The 18,532-nt window shown below is 38.6% G+C and overlaps 1 protein-coding gene across 4 annotated transcripts in view; it reads right to left on the bottom strand.

The window, feature by feature from the left end:
- Window positions 1–588: 588 nt before the first annotated feature.
- Window positions 589–18,532, bottom strand: part of clstn1 (calsyntenin 1) — a 42,008-nt gene continuing 24,064 nt past the window's right edge. The window contains exons 3-19 of one of the 4 annotated variants that reach the window (XM_066671008.1): window positions 18,496–18,525; window positions 16,072–16,267; window positions 15,156–15,364; window positions 14,404–14,553; window positions 13,821–14,006; window positions 13,269–13,517; window positions 12,295–12,416; window positions 11,097–11,259; window positions 10,696–10,746; window positions 8,923–9,080; window positions 8,309–8,457; window positions 7,610–7,836; window positions 6,691–6,861; window positions 6,361–6,506; window positions 5,743–5,878; window positions 5,078–5,262; window positions 589–4,075 (exon numbers count right to left, since the gene is read on the bottom strand). In XM_066671008.1, coding sequence (XP_066527105.1) covers window positions 3,881–4,075; window positions 5,078–5,262; window positions 5,743–5,878; window positions 6,361–6,506; window positions 6,691–6,861; window positions 7,610–7,836; window positions 8,309–8,457; window positions 8,923–9,080; window positions 10,696–10,746; window positions 11,097–11,259; window positions 12,295–12,416; window positions 13,269–13,517; window positions 13,821–14,006; window positions 14,404–14,553; window positions 15,156–15,364; window positions 16,072–16,267; window positions 18,496–18,525 — 2,723 coding nt within the window. In that variant the 3' untranslated portion in view covers window positions 589–3,880. The remainder of the gene's footprint in view (window positions 4,076–5,077; window positions 5,263–5,742; window positions 5,879–6,360; window positions 6,507–6,690; window positions 6,862–7,609; window positions 7,837–8,308; window positions 8,458–8,922; window positions 9,081–10,695; window positions 10,747–11,096; window positions 11,260–12,294; window positions 12,417–13,268; window positions 13,518–13,820; window positions 14,007–14,403; window positions 14,554–15,155; window positions 15,365–16,071; window positions 16,268–18,495; window positions 18,526–18,532) is intronic. The other 3 variants (XM_066671010.1, XM_066671009.1, XM_066671011.1) reach the window with 3 other exon arrangements.

Raw genomic sequence — 18,532 nt, 5'->3', positions numbered from 1 at the left:
ACTGTGTGTCTGTGTTGTGCCTCCTGGGTACTGTAGTTGAAGAACAACGATAAACATGAATATACAATATAAAATTGCATTATCTGTGAAACCAATACAGCTGAAGGCTGCACCACTACACAGGTTTACAAATAAATTAGTTTTAGGTCAGAATTCCTACTTTAAATTGAAAGTTTTACTGTAATGTAGCAATTCCACTGCAGGATGAGATTCCAGATTAATTTATTTCCAATACTAGGTCCCATATTTGGTCTTTGTTGTTCAGACTTCAAACACTAGGTGGCACTGTTCAATATGTCTGAGAGCTTTACTTCATCAAAAGGGCCTTGTAGAACAGAAGAGCCTGAGGAAAGAACACAATTTTTAAGCCTCCGTAACAAACGAATTAACAATGTACGATGCTCACCACTAAACACAGAAATTCCCGATGAAGGAGTTCATATTCAAATTTAAACAGATGTTTTTTTCAGACCACTAAAGATTTTGTTTTTCATGCAGACACAGCCTAGGGCTAAAAAAAAAAAAAAAAAAAAACCTTGTAAACATCAGACAACAAAAGAAAATCTCTCAGTCAGAAATTGAATCCCATCTCATCCTTTATTTTGTTCATGAGCAAGCATCAACTTCACCACAATTTGCCTTCTGAATTGGTCAAAATGTAAATGAGTACAAGGGCAGCATTTTCTAGAATTCTCCCCCACCGTCCATTTTAAAAACAAAAAAATAAAAGGAGTCTAAAAGGTGTACCTGTGAAAGACTCTTGGATTCAGTAGTCTAGTCTCCGTATTACACACAGTCACTCTGAATCGACCATTCTTAGTGTAATAATACACAAGAAATATATAGATGAGATATTCATGCAAAATTAGAGGCCCATTCCACTCCCACCTATTCACACCCTCATGTCTGCATCGTGAATTACTCTGTGAGAAAAATGGGAAAATCTGTTCAGAAAATCTCCAGAGAGAGAGAGAGAGAAAGAGAGAGCACTTGTATGTACTGTACTGGGTAAAAACCAAGCACATAACCTGTGCCACGTCAACTCATTCCTATCTGGTCTTATGGAATATGGAATGGTTTGCTTTCGACCATTAGTTTTAAACAAAACATCTTTTGTTTTGTACGAAATATAAAATGCCACATGGGCGAAAAACATTCTGTGAACTCATGACATTGTTTGTGCAAAAATGTGTAGAAGGGAAAACGGATATTTTACTGGTTCTTGTGAATCTCATGCCCTCTAATATCTTGGTCAGAAAAATCAGGCAATACACGTCAAAAAAAAAAAAAAAAAAAGAGCTTTCACTATACACAGATTGTTAAAATTTGTATGCTGCCTAGAGAATTATTTCAATAATATACATCTCTGTAGAAGTGGATTTCATTATGATTTAGTACAATATTGATGATACAATATGGACCTACTTTTTTCTACACATCAACATGAACACAGGACAACTATGTAGGACAATTAAAACGACCACTTCTGAAAAAACTAGCTGTTGACCCCTATTACAACGAAAAAGGAGAGAGAAATCACCTTCCTAAAGCTGTACCAAGTCTAATTTTAAATAATTACATAAGAAAAATTGGCCACAGCTAGAATGGCATGGATGAGTTTTTTTTTTCTGTTGTTGTTAGTCTAAGTTAATAACGCGCAGTGATAGGCAAAAGGCACTCCCAAATCCACCAGCTGAAATCTGGACTTCAGCTCAGGCTCGAGCTTGTTTTTTTTAATGGAAGGGAAACTGTTCACCAGAATTTGACACAAAAAAAACAACATAAAAATACTACATTATCTCTCTTAACAACCCTCCATCTGCCTTTATATTGGGTCATAAAAACAGACCTTTTCTTACTAGGCTTTACACTTTCTCAACAAAAACAAAAACAACGTACAATCTAAGAAAGCTTTTAAGTTGTAGCAACAAATGGAGAATTTCCACACGAACAATCGGGGAAACATTTTAAAGTACCATGTACCGCGATGCATCACCCAAAGTCCCACCATAAGCCAACATTCTTCTAAATATCTAACATTCTTTTTCAGACCCTTAACTGGCAATAACCGAAAGGACCTAATTAAAGGGGCATGACTTTGTGCAGTCCAGTTAAAAAGAATAGAAAGAAAATAAAACAATGCTTTAGGAGGAACTATGTAGAGGAGTCCACTATAAATTATCAATGTGAGCATTAAAAGTTTACCAAATGTAAACAGAACTCTTTAAAACAGATCTACAGTACACTGTATAGCAAAATCTAGCGGTATAATGCAAAAATATGTTGTTTTAATGTATACCTGCCAATGAATGCCTCTGAACCAAATTTCTCGAGCATTCAAATTTATTTCAGTGAACATCGAGTCATGTTGAGTAACCTTTTATATTACTATAAAACAAGTTTAAGTCAACACCAAATAATAAATATCCCCATAAAATGTTTCTGCAATACAGTTTGGCCTAGCATTTTGTCAACACCAAGGCAGGCTACGGCACCCTACAGATTTTATAAAGCTCAGGCCATCACCAAACTCCAGAGGATCCTTTGTCCAAGTTACGTTAGACTGGTGTGATCAGAATGGGCTATGATAGCTCAGATGGCTTTACAGGAAAAAAAAACGATTAAAAAAAATATATATCACCGCTACCATTTTAAGATGGCTTAAATACCTGCAGTGTGCCTTAAGAAGATACAGTACCTCTCAGAAATCAAACACGGAGTCATCACCTAAACAAGGTTATTCAGTCTCCAAAATATAAACCTGTCCAACAGGGAACTAGAAATTAAAAACATCAAACATTAGTCAAAGCACTTGTACCGCAATAAGCTCAGCTAGATTTAGCAAAAAACATGGAACCAATTCCACGCCCAACCACTTGACAAGATTAAATTAGGAAAAAAACAAAAAAAACCCAAAAAACAAACACCTCCAAAAGAGCAAAAAGACAAGATGAAATGAACAACACTGCCACAGAAACCTCAGCCACTGTCATGGGTTTCTCTCTGTGAAGCAAACATCTCATAGAAGCGTGACGGAAGAGCTTTGCCAGATTGATTTTTAACATGCTATTGCATCTGTGACACAAATAATATTCTACAGCAGTTACTGCGTCGTTTAGATACTGGACACCATTGTTTAGGCTTCTCACTGATACACATTGACTAATTACATGGTTTCATCTTATTTACAAAATATCAAAAAGCAATTTTTTCTTCTTCTATAAGCATGACTTTGCAAATTGTTTCCCATGCACTATAAAGAGAGGAGAAAAAAATCTGAAGAAACAAGAAACATTTATCTCCTTCCTGTCTCCTAAACGAAAGGGGAAAAAGCAAAGAGACAAAGTTTCTCTTTTAAAAAGTTCTGCAGCAAACAAATTCCAAATTCATGTCCAATATACATAAAATCTTTTCAGTTTGAAAGCCTCAACATGTAAAAGAAAAAAAAATGCAAGGTTGTACCCTTACAAAGCTAAAAAAAAAACCTAGGCCAGGTTTCCCTTGGATAAAAAATAAGAAATAAATAAAAAAATTGCATTCAGCTATTATGTGATAACTGTACTACACTGAATACCACCACTAAGCTGACACCAGGGAAGCCTTGGCCAGTGGAAATTAAGCTGACTCTGCAACATCTGTCAACACAGACACTAGATATATATGTATTTATATTCATGTATATGCATTTAGCTTCAAGGATTTGTTTTTGTTGTTGTTTTGTTTGCTCATGGCTCCACAGGAAGGGAATCTGGCGAGGGTAAGTGGGATTCCCCACTGGTGAAGGAGTGAGTGAGTGGGTGGGTGGTGACTGTGTGATTGTGTGTGTTGTTGGAACGCTATGTGACACGTGTGTGTGTGTGTGTATGTGTTGGGAGGGTTTTCAGTAGGTAAGAGTGGAGTCATCCCACTCCAGCTGCTGCTGCCTGCTCGACCCCTGCTGATCTTCCTGCTCAGCTCCTTCCTCATCCTCACTGCTCTCTGATTCCGCGCTGGTGATGTCGTCTTCTTCCTCCCCATCCTCACTTTCCTCCTCCTCCTCCTCCTCCTCCTCACTGCTGTGCTGGTCCTCATAAGTCTGCTCAAGATGGCGAGGGAGAGAAGAAGAGAGAATGTCAGTGTTTTTCCTCTCACACTGCATAATGTATGAGAACACTTGCTTCAGTGAATTCTGTCAAGGACTCCACTGCAGTTGTCTGTGATATGGGATTGTATACCAAACACTTAACATTAGTCTCTACTTTCAGATGCAGTATACTCTGATTATAGCAACTTTACACATCATACTGTATCTATGTGAAATCATGATTAAATTCTATGGTTACACCTATTCCCAATTGTTGAATCCAGATTTCAGAATTCTTTAGTATTTCAGAATTTCTTATAGTAACATCTGTTGCAATCTTCACCTGTCTTTTAGAGTTGTGTAATACAGACTAAAGCCTATGACATTTGTATGTGATATATAATCAACTATGAGGTTAAAAAAGTTTTTTTTTCCGCTGTCAAGGTAATGTAACAAATTTCTGCTGTTGCCAGAAAATCTTCATTCTCCATAATATCAGCCCACTGTGCTATTATGAGCTTCATGCTGTTTAGGCTAATTAACAGGAAGTGTATAAATGTTTACAGCTTATGAATTAGCCCACACTGCTGGAAGAATCCTATAAAAAGTCCTGTCACTCTTGGAAGTTTTGTAGATTTGCATTATTTACTTAATCATGCATTCGTTTGAATTGTTTTGCACATTAATCTTGTCATTTTCATGGACAAGTACAAAATCTGTGTAGAGAAGAGTGTAGCGAAAATACAGATGGTCAGCTTTTGAACACAAGTGTAGAATATATTAAAAGTAGATTTATATTTGTAAATTCGTATTTGTAAATCCTTGTTTTTGCTATTTGTTGAATTTTTGATTAAGAATACTGTTGATATACATGATGTAAACTGAATGTAAATATAAATTAATCTATGTAGTTATACTTTATGTAACTGTATTTAAAAAGTGTAAAACAGAGTGGGTTAATTGATGCTGTTTAATATCTCTTTCAGTCATTTCATCTGTTGGTTGCATTAGTACCTCCATAGGATTAACAGTGATAGTGAGAGCTGAGTCGTCCCAGTCCATCTCATTCTCTTTGCCATTCTCCTGGTCCCTCATGGTGCGCTGATGAGCAGCACGAATCCGGAACACACCCAGGATGATCATAAACACCAAAAAGCTCACACACACCACAATGACAATTGTGGCAGCACTCGGGACAACTGTGACACGGATAGACAGAACAGAGCAGAAGGAAAAGAGCAAATGAGGACATTGTTTATAAGCACTGTGTTCAGCTACTTTAGCCAGGGACAGTGCCAGAAAAAAGAACCTGAATTAAGTGTCATGGTTGACTATCCAGATGTCATGGACAGTACTCATACATAATCCTCAAACTTGCACCATTACAATGAAGCCAGAAAATAATCCAGCCCATATCTGCCCCAGATTTTTTAATTGACTTTAAGCTCCAGAACAGCTCACAGCACAAGAAAATGAATTCATTTTTCAGCTAGAAATTAAGCAGATTATGCCTTTGATTACAATTCTTGGATTAACTCTAATGAAAGATTAGTAAAATAATCTAGGAGCTGTATTGTGTGTAGTAGAGCATCACTTTGCTTTATGCTTGCAGAAAAAAGAAGTGTTTAAACAGATGGAGGATTGCAGGAGAGCAGGATGGGTGGATGATGAAGGGGTACCTGAGGCCTGGTGTGTGTTGGCCAAGTTGTGTCCAGACAGGTCCACTGAGGCGTGCTTGACTTGGTTGATGAACTGAGGCTGCCACATGGCATTGTTAGCATGCTCCATAGGGTTAGCTGTGTGGATCACATTGACCTGAAAAAACACAGGAAATGACACACTGCACTATATACTGTTTTTACACAGATTAAGAGCTGGTGCTTATTTATTGTAGGATACAGAAATGCTTAATACGATGTGCTGGCATAAATGTAATAAAACAAAGGTGCATATACAGTAAAAGTCACATTTCAAATATATTGGCCAGTGGATACATATTTACATTTTAGGCACCAGTAATGTTATTGTCCTTTATTGTCTGAACATAATATCTACCGTGTTAAGGTGAGACAAACAAAAGTCTGAAAAAAGAGAAAATATCAGATTTCTCACTAACAGATGTGTACAGTTAATAACCAAGACAATAAACTCTGCTTTAAGGAAAAAATACTAACAATAAATAAGAAATAAAAACCTAACTTCACACTTGCCCAAAAAATGATGTTTTTGCAGATTTCATACATTTTCTCAGGTAGGTAAATGTTTTACATTTTTGAATAGTGTTTGTTCAGCCCTACCTCAACTTTGAAGTCATTGCTGACGTAGCGTCCGTTGAGCTCAGAGCAGACCAGTTTGAATTTTCTGTCAAACAGAGCCTCTGTGTGCCAGTTTCTGTAGCGGATCAGGTGCAGCACCTGCTCATAGTTTGCCATGGTGTTCACACCTAAAAAAGGGATAATAACAAATTTATAGATACTGAGAATTGTTAATTTTCTATTTCTGGACCCATTCCTACAAACATGAACCTATTCTGGTTAAGTATAACACGTTACTTAATTCATATGAAGTATACTGCCGTACATACATTAAACATTATTGGAAGAGATATTATTTTTATGGAAACACACCAGTGATGACCATGCCCACGTTGGAGGAGCTGATCTCCAGGCCTCTCTGTTGAACCTGAGCCAAATCCACCTCCAGACTCTCATGGTCTCCGTCCAGATCATCCCCCACTACTGTCACTTCACACATGTCCAGGTTGTGCATGATCTCCTCAGAAACGACGGCCTCTTGCACTAATAAACAAATGAGCCATTTTAGGTTAGTACAGACGCGCATATCTATCCATCTATCTATCTATATATATAAGTACTTGCTATTTTGAAACTAACAGACAAGGCAGGAACACATTATGGCAATTAATGTATGCTTTGCTCAAGGGCATTTCAGCCATGGTTTGAGGGATGTCACAGTTCCTTTACTCTCCCCAGCACGCAAATTTACTGTCAGTGGAGGGGACCAAAAAGCAACCTCCTAGTCCCAAGTCTGCTTCTCTAAAATTTAGGCCATAGCTTATTTTGTATAATACCGTTATATATATGTAAATTCTGTTTAGTATAAAATGAAAACATTAACCATGAAAAAAAAACTTCTGAGACCTTCTGTGTATCGAGTAGGGTTCAACACTATCATATATTAATAAGTATCATAGGGAGATATCAATATTACATTATTTATGTGAACTGGAATGCTCCAAAATATCTTCTTAACGCATTAATTCATTCTCTTAAGTGGTTAATATAGTCTCATTGGAATTAATAGGAAATGTTAAAAAAAAACATACTTGTTTAAATTGGCTTGCTTGCTAGACTGCAGTCTTTAATGCATTCTCCCTTCCTCTTAGCACTATGCTGGCAGATGGCTCAGCTGTCATTCTGCCATTTTCTCCTCAACTATAAACCGATAATGCCTTCCAGTCTCTGTGCCAGACTCTTTGCTTTCTGCTTTTGCTCTTCCTCAGTCATTAGGCTGTGGTGTTCATACCTGTGGGGTCATCCTCTCCCTCAGCTTCAGCCTCCACTTCTCGAGTGATTGTGCTTACAATGCGCAGCTCTGGGAAGAGCGTCACACCCTCAGGGCTCTCAAATTCAGCTGCTCCGCGAGCAAAGTGGTCAATGCCACTCAGGCTGATCTTGGGTTCCTCAGGCTGGAGGACCATCACATAGCCCTCGGCATCAGGCACTGAGATGCAGGTCTCTTCATTGAAGCACCTGAGCACCACAGCATAACAAACATAGGATAAGAGTCTGATTCCACTGCAGACACAACCAATACACATTTAATGATGTTACCATGTAAGTCTTGTATATTGAGAGTGGTTAAAGCTGTGAAGCTGTGGGCAGGCTGTTAAGACACGGCGTGCATCATGACATTCCACAAGATTTCAACTACAACAATTTGGTTGATGTGTGTATTCATAAGTGTTCATATATCAATGATTTTGAATTTACCTCAGCCAATAACTTATATTTTAGAACTGAAAGACTATGAAAGGCCATAATCCTGATGCTACACAAATATAAACACCGCTAATTTCATTTGATGCTACTAATAATAAGCAACATTTGCCTCAAAGCAACAGATGTAAGCGGTTAACTGACTATTGGCCATACTAAAGCTTTAAACGCTACTACAGAACTAAATAATACGTTTAAATGGACAAAGCCACAGGTGACTACTGACTTGACAGTTGTGGTGACACGAAGGTGGCGTATTCCAGGTGTGGGGAACTGTCTGGAGTTTAGATAGGAAATGTGCTGCATGACTTTCTCAAAGCTCTCGATATCATCTCCTTCCAGAGTCAGAGAGGACTGATTGGGGTTAAACTCCACCTGCATAGAGACACAAATAGGAGCAATGAGTCAGACTCACTGAGTCAGCACAGCACAGCCCTCAAATAAACCGCAGTCTCATACCAATGCCTGTGTCTGGCTAAGTTGACATTGATTTACCTAACCTTTCATGTGAAAAATAAGCTCTTTGGCATTTAGCCTGTGATGTTAAATGGACTCAGGAGCAGTACTGCAGGGTCTACTAAAAGTTCTTCGCTTGTCAATAAGGGTGCAACGATATGACAATGCAACTATATGATTCCTATATCACTGTGCACCTTTACTTTTTAATAGCACAACAAGGCCATTTATAAAACTACTCATACTTTTTGATACTCTACATTAAAATAGTCTAACAGTATGAAAGAGACACAGTGTCATTGAGGCAAAGCACTAAAATAGCAAAACTGTCCTGTCATTCTGCTATTTATATTATTTACATATTTTTACTCAAACAGATCATACCTTCACAGCAGAAGCCACTTCCTCTGGAAGCTGAACATCCAGGCCCTCTTTGCAGGTGTATAGGCAGTCGATCACCTTCTTGTTCTCCAGCTTCCCAGAGCGGATCATGAGGCCAGCCAAATTCCCGCGAAAATACTGAGTCATACGAGCACTGCCACCTGGACGAATCCAGAGGAAGAGTGAGAGTCAGAAAGACAGAGACAGAGAGAGAGAGAGCGAGAGTGAAGCAGGCACAAATAGTGCAGATAGACAGTGCAGCCTGTTGCTCTTTAGCTCCAGGGACACAGATCAAGCATGCTCTGCATCTCTTTGTGCAAAACCAACATGACTGATGTTCATGCAAGTTAGTATTAACCTCTCTGCTCTGGCTTGGCCAGGTGTGCCTGCCGCTCCAGAGGGAGAAAGAGAGAGAGGGAGAGTGATGGATGAACATAAACAGGCTTTAATTCAGGCTGTCAACCTCATGCAGTTCTGTCTTCATATGTGGAAGCTGAATTACTGTGAGTCATGGAGGTAAGCAATGAGAAATGAAGGGAAATTAATGAGCCATATGTAAAAATGAATGATGGGGGAAACTTATACAAGATCATGCATATCTAAAATCTGAAAGGTGGAACAGCAGTATACTGCCTATATTAAAATGTAATATGCGATAGAAGGCTGAAAATTTTTGGCAGTTCTGTTATTAATATTCTTAAAAAGTGGAAACTCAGTTTGAACTATTATAATATCATTTTGCAAAGTCTTCTGCAAATTACCTTTTTACTTTTTTTTTTTTTGGTTGTGTGTTTGGTCAGTTCAGCCTGTTTTATTAATAAATACTTCTAGTAACAGGGACATTAATTAATGGCAACTTATCAGTGCCTGCAAACCCCTAGTTTAAGAAAATTGAATCATTAAAATCCTTAATGTCACATTATTCTCATTTTAAAGTGTACTTTTTTATGGTGAGAAACAACATCTGCATTTTCCTTTCCCCTCACTATGCTGTGAGACTAGCACATTCTTTCTTAGGAAGGTCACATTCAGCCATTGCATATTTTCAAACTGTAGCTGAAACAACACCTACAGAGAGCACAACATGCTTAGAGGAGAACATTAACGGCCAACTCATTTGTCAGAACAGATAGTATGAAGGGAAAGATGAGGGCCAACTACTGTGATTTCTAAAAATAGAAACAATATGGCCAATGCTTAGATGCCTGTACCACATGGGAGCACCCATTTTTTCTTTGTGTGTGCAACTGCTATAAATAATGCTCATGTTGTTTATAATCTTTTATCCACATGAAGGAAGTTAGCTGATTTGAGGCAAAATCAAGTCGGCACAGCACTGTCACATCAGGGAAACTCTGCAAAGTACAGATGCTGCCTGCACAAATTAATTCACAGAACACAGCAGGCAACACCAGAGGTAATGAAAAATGGAAAACGTCACATGCAATTTATTTGTAATTTGTAATTTTTTTTTGGTGAGCAATATAGTTCCTATTTGGCAATCTCATGACTTAAACAGGAAAAATTAAAATAAAATAACATAACAAAAAATGTAAATGAACAGTGCAACAGAGCAAGCAGAATGTGTGTTATGACATCTGGTCAGAATCGCCTCATGCTGAAAATGTTATATGCAAATAGAAGCTGAGTGCATATCCAATCCTTGCACAGCTAAAGTCAAGCCATTTTCAGCTGTGTAATGATTGCATGTACATAGTGTTAATACATGAGCAAACTGTTGTTGTATTGGAGCGATTAGGGAAAGATTTAAGCAACCTGTCAAAGGCTCAGAGACTGTCTCAGTGTCATTGTCATGTCCTGAGAGGTCTGTGGAAGTAAGACAGAAAAGTAGGGAAAGACGTGTTCTTGCTTTAGTTATGAAAAGACAAGCTGGATTTTTACGTTATCATGCATTAAGCTACACTTCAGACAAATACTTTTTATAATCAGACTACTACAGACTATGAAAGGTGTTTGCCATTATCTACAGGTCAGAACTACATGACAAGCATGAAGCATATCTGCAAAGTGGTAAAGAAGAAATCTTAGCTTATATGTTTCCTTCTTAAAATTCATTTACATCTGCAACCGACAAAGCCTAGAGGGAGGGACATTTCACCTCCAAACAAGTGGTTGCATCATATCAACAGTGGAAAACACATTGGTGCCAAGAGTACCTTGCCAACAGGCCCCAATAGTGAGCTGGGTTTCAATCTTGGAGGAGTGGAGAGGGTAATCCTCCGTAACGAGGAAGGGCTCGAAGGAGGCTCCATCCACAAACAGAGCCACAGCAGGGAACTCTATGTTCAGGACGTAGTGATGCCATTCTTTATCACACACCTGAGGAAAGACAATAATTCTAAACAAAATATATCTATAAAACCTATAAAAATCGGCCTTTAGATTTTACCGTTGTCAGTTGTGGCTATTACACTGTCTTCTAACCTGCAGATTAACAGCCCAAATCATTTTGTCAGAATCACCACATATAATCGTTGTTTTCCTAAACCAGCGGAAATGTGGGCACAAAGAACCTGAACCAGCCCCAGCACAAGAACCCACACTACTTGTAGTTCTACTAGCAGGCATGAGCCACTTGCAGTCCTCTTGAATATACCTTGAATAAGTACCTTACTGGACCAATTCTTAATAAACATTAATAAACATAAAGTAACCTGATATTTTAATAACAATTATTGTGATACTTCAGTTGGTACAGGTACCAAATTGTGATATCAGGATTGTATACAAAGACAAAATCATAAATATAAATTTTGCATGTTTACAAATGCAATGTCACAGTGCAGATGTTCATGTGCTTGTGTTATGTCATAATCCCTTGCCACGCAGCATGATTTCACTTCCAATTCGTTGAGTTTATTCATTTCCTGTTGCCCACTATCTAATTCCCCAAAATATAACTGTGTCTGATAGATAACAATATGTCTGGGAAATGTGCCGCAAATTATAGTATCAATGTCTTATGGACTGCTACAGGCAGTTTCCAGGTTTAAGATCATTTCTACACAGGTTTTTGTCTTCCCTCATTTTATATTTAAAACAATCCTTCAAAAATATAGGCACAGATAAACAGATATAAACATTCAGTTGACTGTTTTAAGTTACCATAATTTGAGCAAATGGAAATGCTTCGCATATTTTACATTTCTTTGCTCATACTTGTAAGTTAAGGGAGGAGGCAGAGGCTATACTAAGCCCTCTATATTTGGCTGTGGGTAGGTTTACATACTGCACAGTGCTCCATTCATTACTACCATTTACAACTTGTGACTACAAATACACCCAAAGGGCAACAAGAGCACAGTGGGTACCAATACAAAATGAACACAGTCCAAAAGGGAATGGTTGACTCACCTGGTCGAGTTTCCAGTGGAACTCTGCAGGTTTGTAGTTCTCAGACTCAGTGGGGTCCTGACGCAGGAGCAACACCAGGCGACAGTTGTGTACATAAAGGGAGTAGTGATGTCTATTCATCTCTGCAAAAAATTCACAAGCAGCAACAACCTGGTCATACTCTTATAACAGACTTTGCCATTTATAACCAATAAAATATACTTAACCCTTTAATTAACAGTAGAATGCTACAGCACTCTGTACATTTCCACCAGCCCTACAGCAAATTAAATTAGGTACCTGCTGGAATATGTTAACCTGGGCAAATTTTCAGTTTGAAACTTGTAAAGTCATATTTAAGTTATAACTTTATGAGAATGAAAGGACTTTTTGGGAACATAAAGTTTTAAAAAACTTAACACAGTCTTGCCTTTTCACAACAGTATGAACATTATTCTTTTCGCAGATTGAGCTTTGGTAACTGAGCAGCCAATGAAGCATGATTTTACAGCTCTCTAGTCAATTCCCGGCTCTGTGCCTGCTGAGTGTGAAGACATCCAGTTCTGGGCCCGGTCCATGTGCTTCAACAACTCATACAAACAAGGACCAGGGCAAACGGCATGAGTGTGAATGGGCATGCTGCGATCCTGCTTTTTCTTACACTAAAGCAGCGCTGCGTCCAGCACACAGGGACATCCACATGATGTAATCCCTCTTACATAAGTCCCACACCAGCTGATGACACTATCCAGCTTTTCTCAGACATAAGACAAGTCTTTAATGACCACCTGACAGAGAGATTTCAGTAAGCACCACACACATTGTAAAAATATTTTAACCTTTCCTGTGAGTGATGCCATTATTATGACTGTCAGTACCCTCACATAGAAGTTATGCAGAAACTGAAATGTGGGCCCACATATGAATACAGCTAAGGCGTTGAACTATCCATTGACTATATAAAAATATCCCTTGGCTCTGGTTATTTAAATTACCTGTTTTATCAGAGTTGCAGAGGATGGTTTCTTTTTCCCTGCCGCCAGGGCCATGTCTCATCCACACAGAGATGGTGAAAGGCTCCTTCAGGCTGGTGCTCACCACACCCTCAGGAACCTTAATGGCCTGAGTGCCATTGAACTCAAAGACCTGGTCGCTGTCATGACCGTTGTCAGTGGGCAGACCCACAGTCCAGTTGGCGGCAGTGCTGGGAGCGGGCAGCAGCTCCACAGTGCCAGTGCTGGCACCTGAATAAACATGTGACAGGCATTAATTAACAGAACCACAATAACAGAGATCACTCACAAAGCAGAGTTCATGATCAATTTATTTAAAAAGAGAAAACATTAGAGTTGTTTATAAAAATGTACAATATCAGCAGCCAATATAAATCAAGATAAATTCATTTTCTTTTTATAGATAACAGTATGTTGTGCAGTGTTAAAAAAGTGACATGAGCAAACCAGCAGACATAAACCTGCTCTAAGTATAAAAATCTGGTCATGTAGTCTAGACTGCCACTCTGCTGTCACATGTTTGCCTTGACTCACCACACAGCCGGTGCAAGGACTTCTCTGAGTATGTGTCTCGGTCACAGCCCTTGCCGATGTGGTTGGTCTCCAGCTCAATGCTGGCCTGAATGGAGGTGATAGGCTCCTCACAGGTCTCTAGACGAATGCTGGGAAACAGGGCTAGACTTCCAGTGCCGGGCTCATACTCAATCCTTTTATTAAAGCCTGTAAGAGTCAAATGAACAAGTTTTTTTGATACTTCATCTATTCTCAGCAAGATTTCACATCATGCATATAAACAACTCTTAAAGCTATTATATTTATGAGTTAATAATAACTTTGAACTTAGATCTAATCTCTGACAATCAGATCTAACAGCTGAAGTAGTTTTATAGTAATTCATTAAAGGTGAATTGAGGCATTAATGATATAATGGACTTATACCTACAATTCGGAATCAAACCATTATGCTGTAAAATACACAGCCTATTGGCAAAGACAGTGAAAACTCTAAACTGAACATATCAATTTATTTCTACTGGCTCCAGATAGCCAGTCATGAGCCAACTTAACAATGCTTTCTTGGTCCATCGACAAAAAACAAAAAAGAGGCCTTAGGTACCTTGCCAGCTTGGTTTGCAGGTGGGTTTGATGTTGATTTTGACAAGGACATCCTCTGAGGCGCGGTTCTTCCCACAGTCATAGGCTGTTACTGTCAACTTGTACATGCGCTCCTTGTTGTAGTTCAGCTTCTCAGTGTTCTTGATGTTCCCTACATGAGACAGACATAGGCAATATCCAATTTTGTGTATCACATTCCATACATGATGTGTAGTCCAAAATATATTCAAAATGAATACAGTGACTATAAAAATCCTTAGAAAATTATACCAATATCTTCCTAAAAATCTACCCTTAAAATATCTAGAAAGGCTAGATCAGCTATAAAAAGCTTCTTGCTGAAGGAGCAGGCTACATAAGCTTTTGAATAATTCAGTGAATATTATAACTGTCTAAGGTATAAAAGATAAAATGAATCAGCATCTTAGCGCCTCAAAGGGCGAGGTATTGTCTAACCAGGGCCATGTTTCTAAGCTGAAAGCGGACATAACCGTATATTCCATCATTATTTAACTTGATCAAAAGCAAGAACAAGTTTTTTAAACTGTTAAAGTGATGATGGCTTAAAAGGTAGATGCACAAATAATCCTTCAATCCACAATCAAATCTGTGCAGCTGTGTGTACAAATCAACAACAACTGACCTTGTGAAAACAGAAAACAATTTGCTTCAGGCCAGTAAAGTTGTACTATCTACTAATAAGCTGTGTTTCTGGTCAGACTTTGGCTCAGTCACTCATATCCCGCGTCTTACCGTCCTTATCAATGGTGAAGGGCACATCAGGGGTGACGATCTCATAGCTGCAGATCTGACTGAACTGGAAAGAGCAGTCAGCATCCACTGCCTCCACCTTCACAATGCTGTCGTACTTTTTGCCTTCAATGACCGTGGACTTGTACGACTTCTCCTTGAAAACTGGTGAGTACTCGTTCACATCGTTCACTTGGATATGGACCGTAGCCCTGGGTGGACATCAAAAAGTTGTTGTCGGACAGAACGCCATCAGGCATGCAGATAGTGGTAGATTAATGACTGGTTTAAACAAAGCCTGAGCACTGATGCTCTGCTAGATCAGTAGTATTACTGTATGCTTTTCCATCACCCCATCCGCCCCATATTCAATACTGCTGCAGGGTTTGTGAAAATAACTGCACTGTTGAATTTCTCTTGTAGAGAAAAAACAGTTGGAGAACAGTAAGCGTCAATGCCACGTGTGTCTTTGTAAGTAAAAGTAGACATTATGCTGTCACTAATTTACAGCAAACAAGACTAAGCCAGTAATAAGCAGAATGCAATTTGACAAACGTAATGTTTGTTTTACAGCTTGGCTGGAAGAAAACCAACCTGGTTGAACCTGAATACTTTATTTTAAATGGTTTTATGGCTCCATCTGTAATGCAATACCACTACATTTCTGCCTGAACAACTTGATACACTGAATATTTGAAACCATGTTCAGGCTAACCATGCTTTACAATTTTCCTTATTTTACTGAATATTTGATTGAGGTTGAGTGTCACACTGTTAATGACACAGCTAAGTTGTCCTACTACGCTAATTCAGCTCATGCTGGAGAGCAATTTAAAGCCGTATTGTTAACTGCAAAACACACTACCTTTGTTACTGTTAAAATACATTAATTTGGTGTTGTTTAAAATCAGTTACACACTTGTGAGATTTCTTCATGTTGGTTCCATCAGGACCCTCTCCGCAGTCATAGGCCTGGATGGTGAAGGTGTGTTCTTTCTGAAGCTCACAGTCCAGTTTGTCTTTAGTCCGGATCACTCCCTCACCTGTAGACTTATCCAGCACCACTGCCTCGAATGGCACATTCTGTCCATGAATCCTGAAGCCGCAAATCTCCCCTGGACATTGTAAGAAACGGCAAAGCACAGTGGTTCAGTCCAAAACTCCCACCAAGACAAATTGCAACTGCTGCTCACAAAACAAAAGAAAACCACAACAAAAACAAACAGCACACCACACTAAAATAAGAACAGCCAAAATTGTTTTGGCAGCCAAAGGGGTTGGTACATTGGGGTCTGTGGAGGAAGCCAAAAGCACTGTAGAATGGGTGAGTATTTAGGAGGGTACAGGGAAGGGTTGGGGGAGAGTTAAAGGGAAAAGGTTGAGTGTCTCGTCCAAGCCACTTGATCACATTGCATCCAGTCATGCAGTAAGAAAACCCAGGATGTGGACAGGCATTTCACAGGAATACTAGTAATAGAAGAAAACAAAAGGACAGAAAGAAAATCCAACAAAACAGTGAATGAATAGCCACTATCTTCCACTTTATCTGTAGATCTATATTACAGTGGCCTGCTTGCTGGTTTGTGTGAGAACAGAACAAAAAAAATAAAACAAAGTTAAAGGTTACATTAATAGTGGATGCGATGGTGAAGAGTTATGATAAAGAGATCCAGCACAGTTTCAGAAGTTCAGTAAATACAAGTTCAAAGCTTTTGAACAAAAATGAAACACAATCCAAATAAAGAAAACAATGAAGAGGAAAAACTCCTGGATTTCAACAAATTCCCTTTTCTAGATTTTGGCATGAAGGAAGTCTTCCTGTAAAATGTTCTCTCTCTCACAGCCTTAAGAAACTAAAAGAGTGAAACAATCATAAACAGACCAGAACAGAAGTGGTGAAACTAAACCACTGGATGAGAGCTGGGGTTAGAAATATCGACTTGCTTGACATCCACATCAAACAGCAGCAGTTGCCATGCTGTGATTCAGAATAGAGGTGTGGAGAAGGAACACTATAGGAAACTGCAGCACACTGTCACCGACCAGAGAGAGTTTGCAATGTTTAACAATCTCAGCAGCTTTGCTTTAATCTGACATTAAACAGAGAACTGATTTCTTTTATGAAAATACCTTACTGTGCGTTCACACTAGCAGGCGACAAGACGCTTATGTCGCCCGAAATCCGTCTCGTGTGTGTGTGTGTGTCTCTCTCAAGGCAGCTGGTAAGGACAAAAATTTCTTTGGTTCAAAGAATTTCTTGCAGCCAATCATTTAAAATGTCGCTTCTCTGCGTCATAACTCATTTGTATAAAGTTGTTAAAATCTCAGCTTGATTTTTCGCTTATCGCTCTGTCACTTATGACTGAATCGTGGCTACAAATCGCATTCTTCCGTAGGTAATGATGGACGCTTGTCACTTGTCGGCTGCTAGTGTGAACGCACAGTAAGTCACAGTTCTGTGTTTAAGAGTTGATATTGTATTTCATTGACAGTAAAGAGGAAAATCGCAAAAGCTAACGTGTATATACATAGTGTGTGTGAAAAGTACTGTGCAAAAATTTTACACCACCTTTTAATTTATGTATTTTCCACCCAAAAAACTATGATGTACATGTCATTTAGTTGAGAATATGTACGTTAGTGTCCAAATGCCAGTTCCCTTCTTTTCTCTGTAACCACTTCTTGACAGCTACATATCTTGCAGACCCATAATGTTGAGTTATATTTTAGGAATTGGAAGCATTAAGGCAACAGGAGCATGCACAATTTAGTGGAGGATTTAGTACATTTTCTGTTAAATATGTGTTTTCTTGTTTTGCCTGAATGACTTGTACTTAACAGTAATTTTGCTTGGAAACAATAAACAAAAGGCTGGTCTCTGAATATTGCACAGTATTGACATTTTTTCTTCATAAAGAATGAAAATTAATTTATTATTTTACAATTTTCATTCTAATTGCTTGAAAGGCCCTGAAACATAATTTATTCGTGGTTTCAATTTGGCACACCAAGCTATTCCGGCACTTTACTAAATACGGACGTGTCCATTAGTTTCATCTTGTAGCTGAAGTACTGTTAGGATCTGCAAACTACAATGGATGTCTCATGCACAGATATTTCTAGACTCATTTCACCCCGCAACAAACTTTTCATCCAGGTATTGTATATATTTTGCCAAATAATTTGAGGGTGAGGGCAAAGAAAAATAGTAAACCAAACCATAAAAGAAGTGGGAGATTATAGAGCATGATAGGAGTTTCTGTGTGAAGTGCCGATGTGTTTTGCGTTAGTGGGTTAATTGAACAATCAATTTTACAAGGCAGTAAAAAGAGCCCGTCATCACCTTCTTTGGTGAAGGTCACCTCAAAACTGTCTACAAG

The sequence above is a fragment of the Hoplias malabaricus genome, chromosome 5, assembly GCF_029633855.1.
Source record: "Hoplias malabaricus isolate fHopMal1 chromosome 5, fHopMal1.hap1, whole genome shotgun sequence".
NCBI classification, from domain to species: domain Eukaryota; kingdom Metazoa; phylum Chordata; class Actinopteri; order Characiformes; family Erythrinidae; genus Hoplias; species Hoplias malabaricus.
Note: the sequence above shows the minus strand (reverse complement) of the source record. Positions and strands in the feature narration are given on the sequence as shown.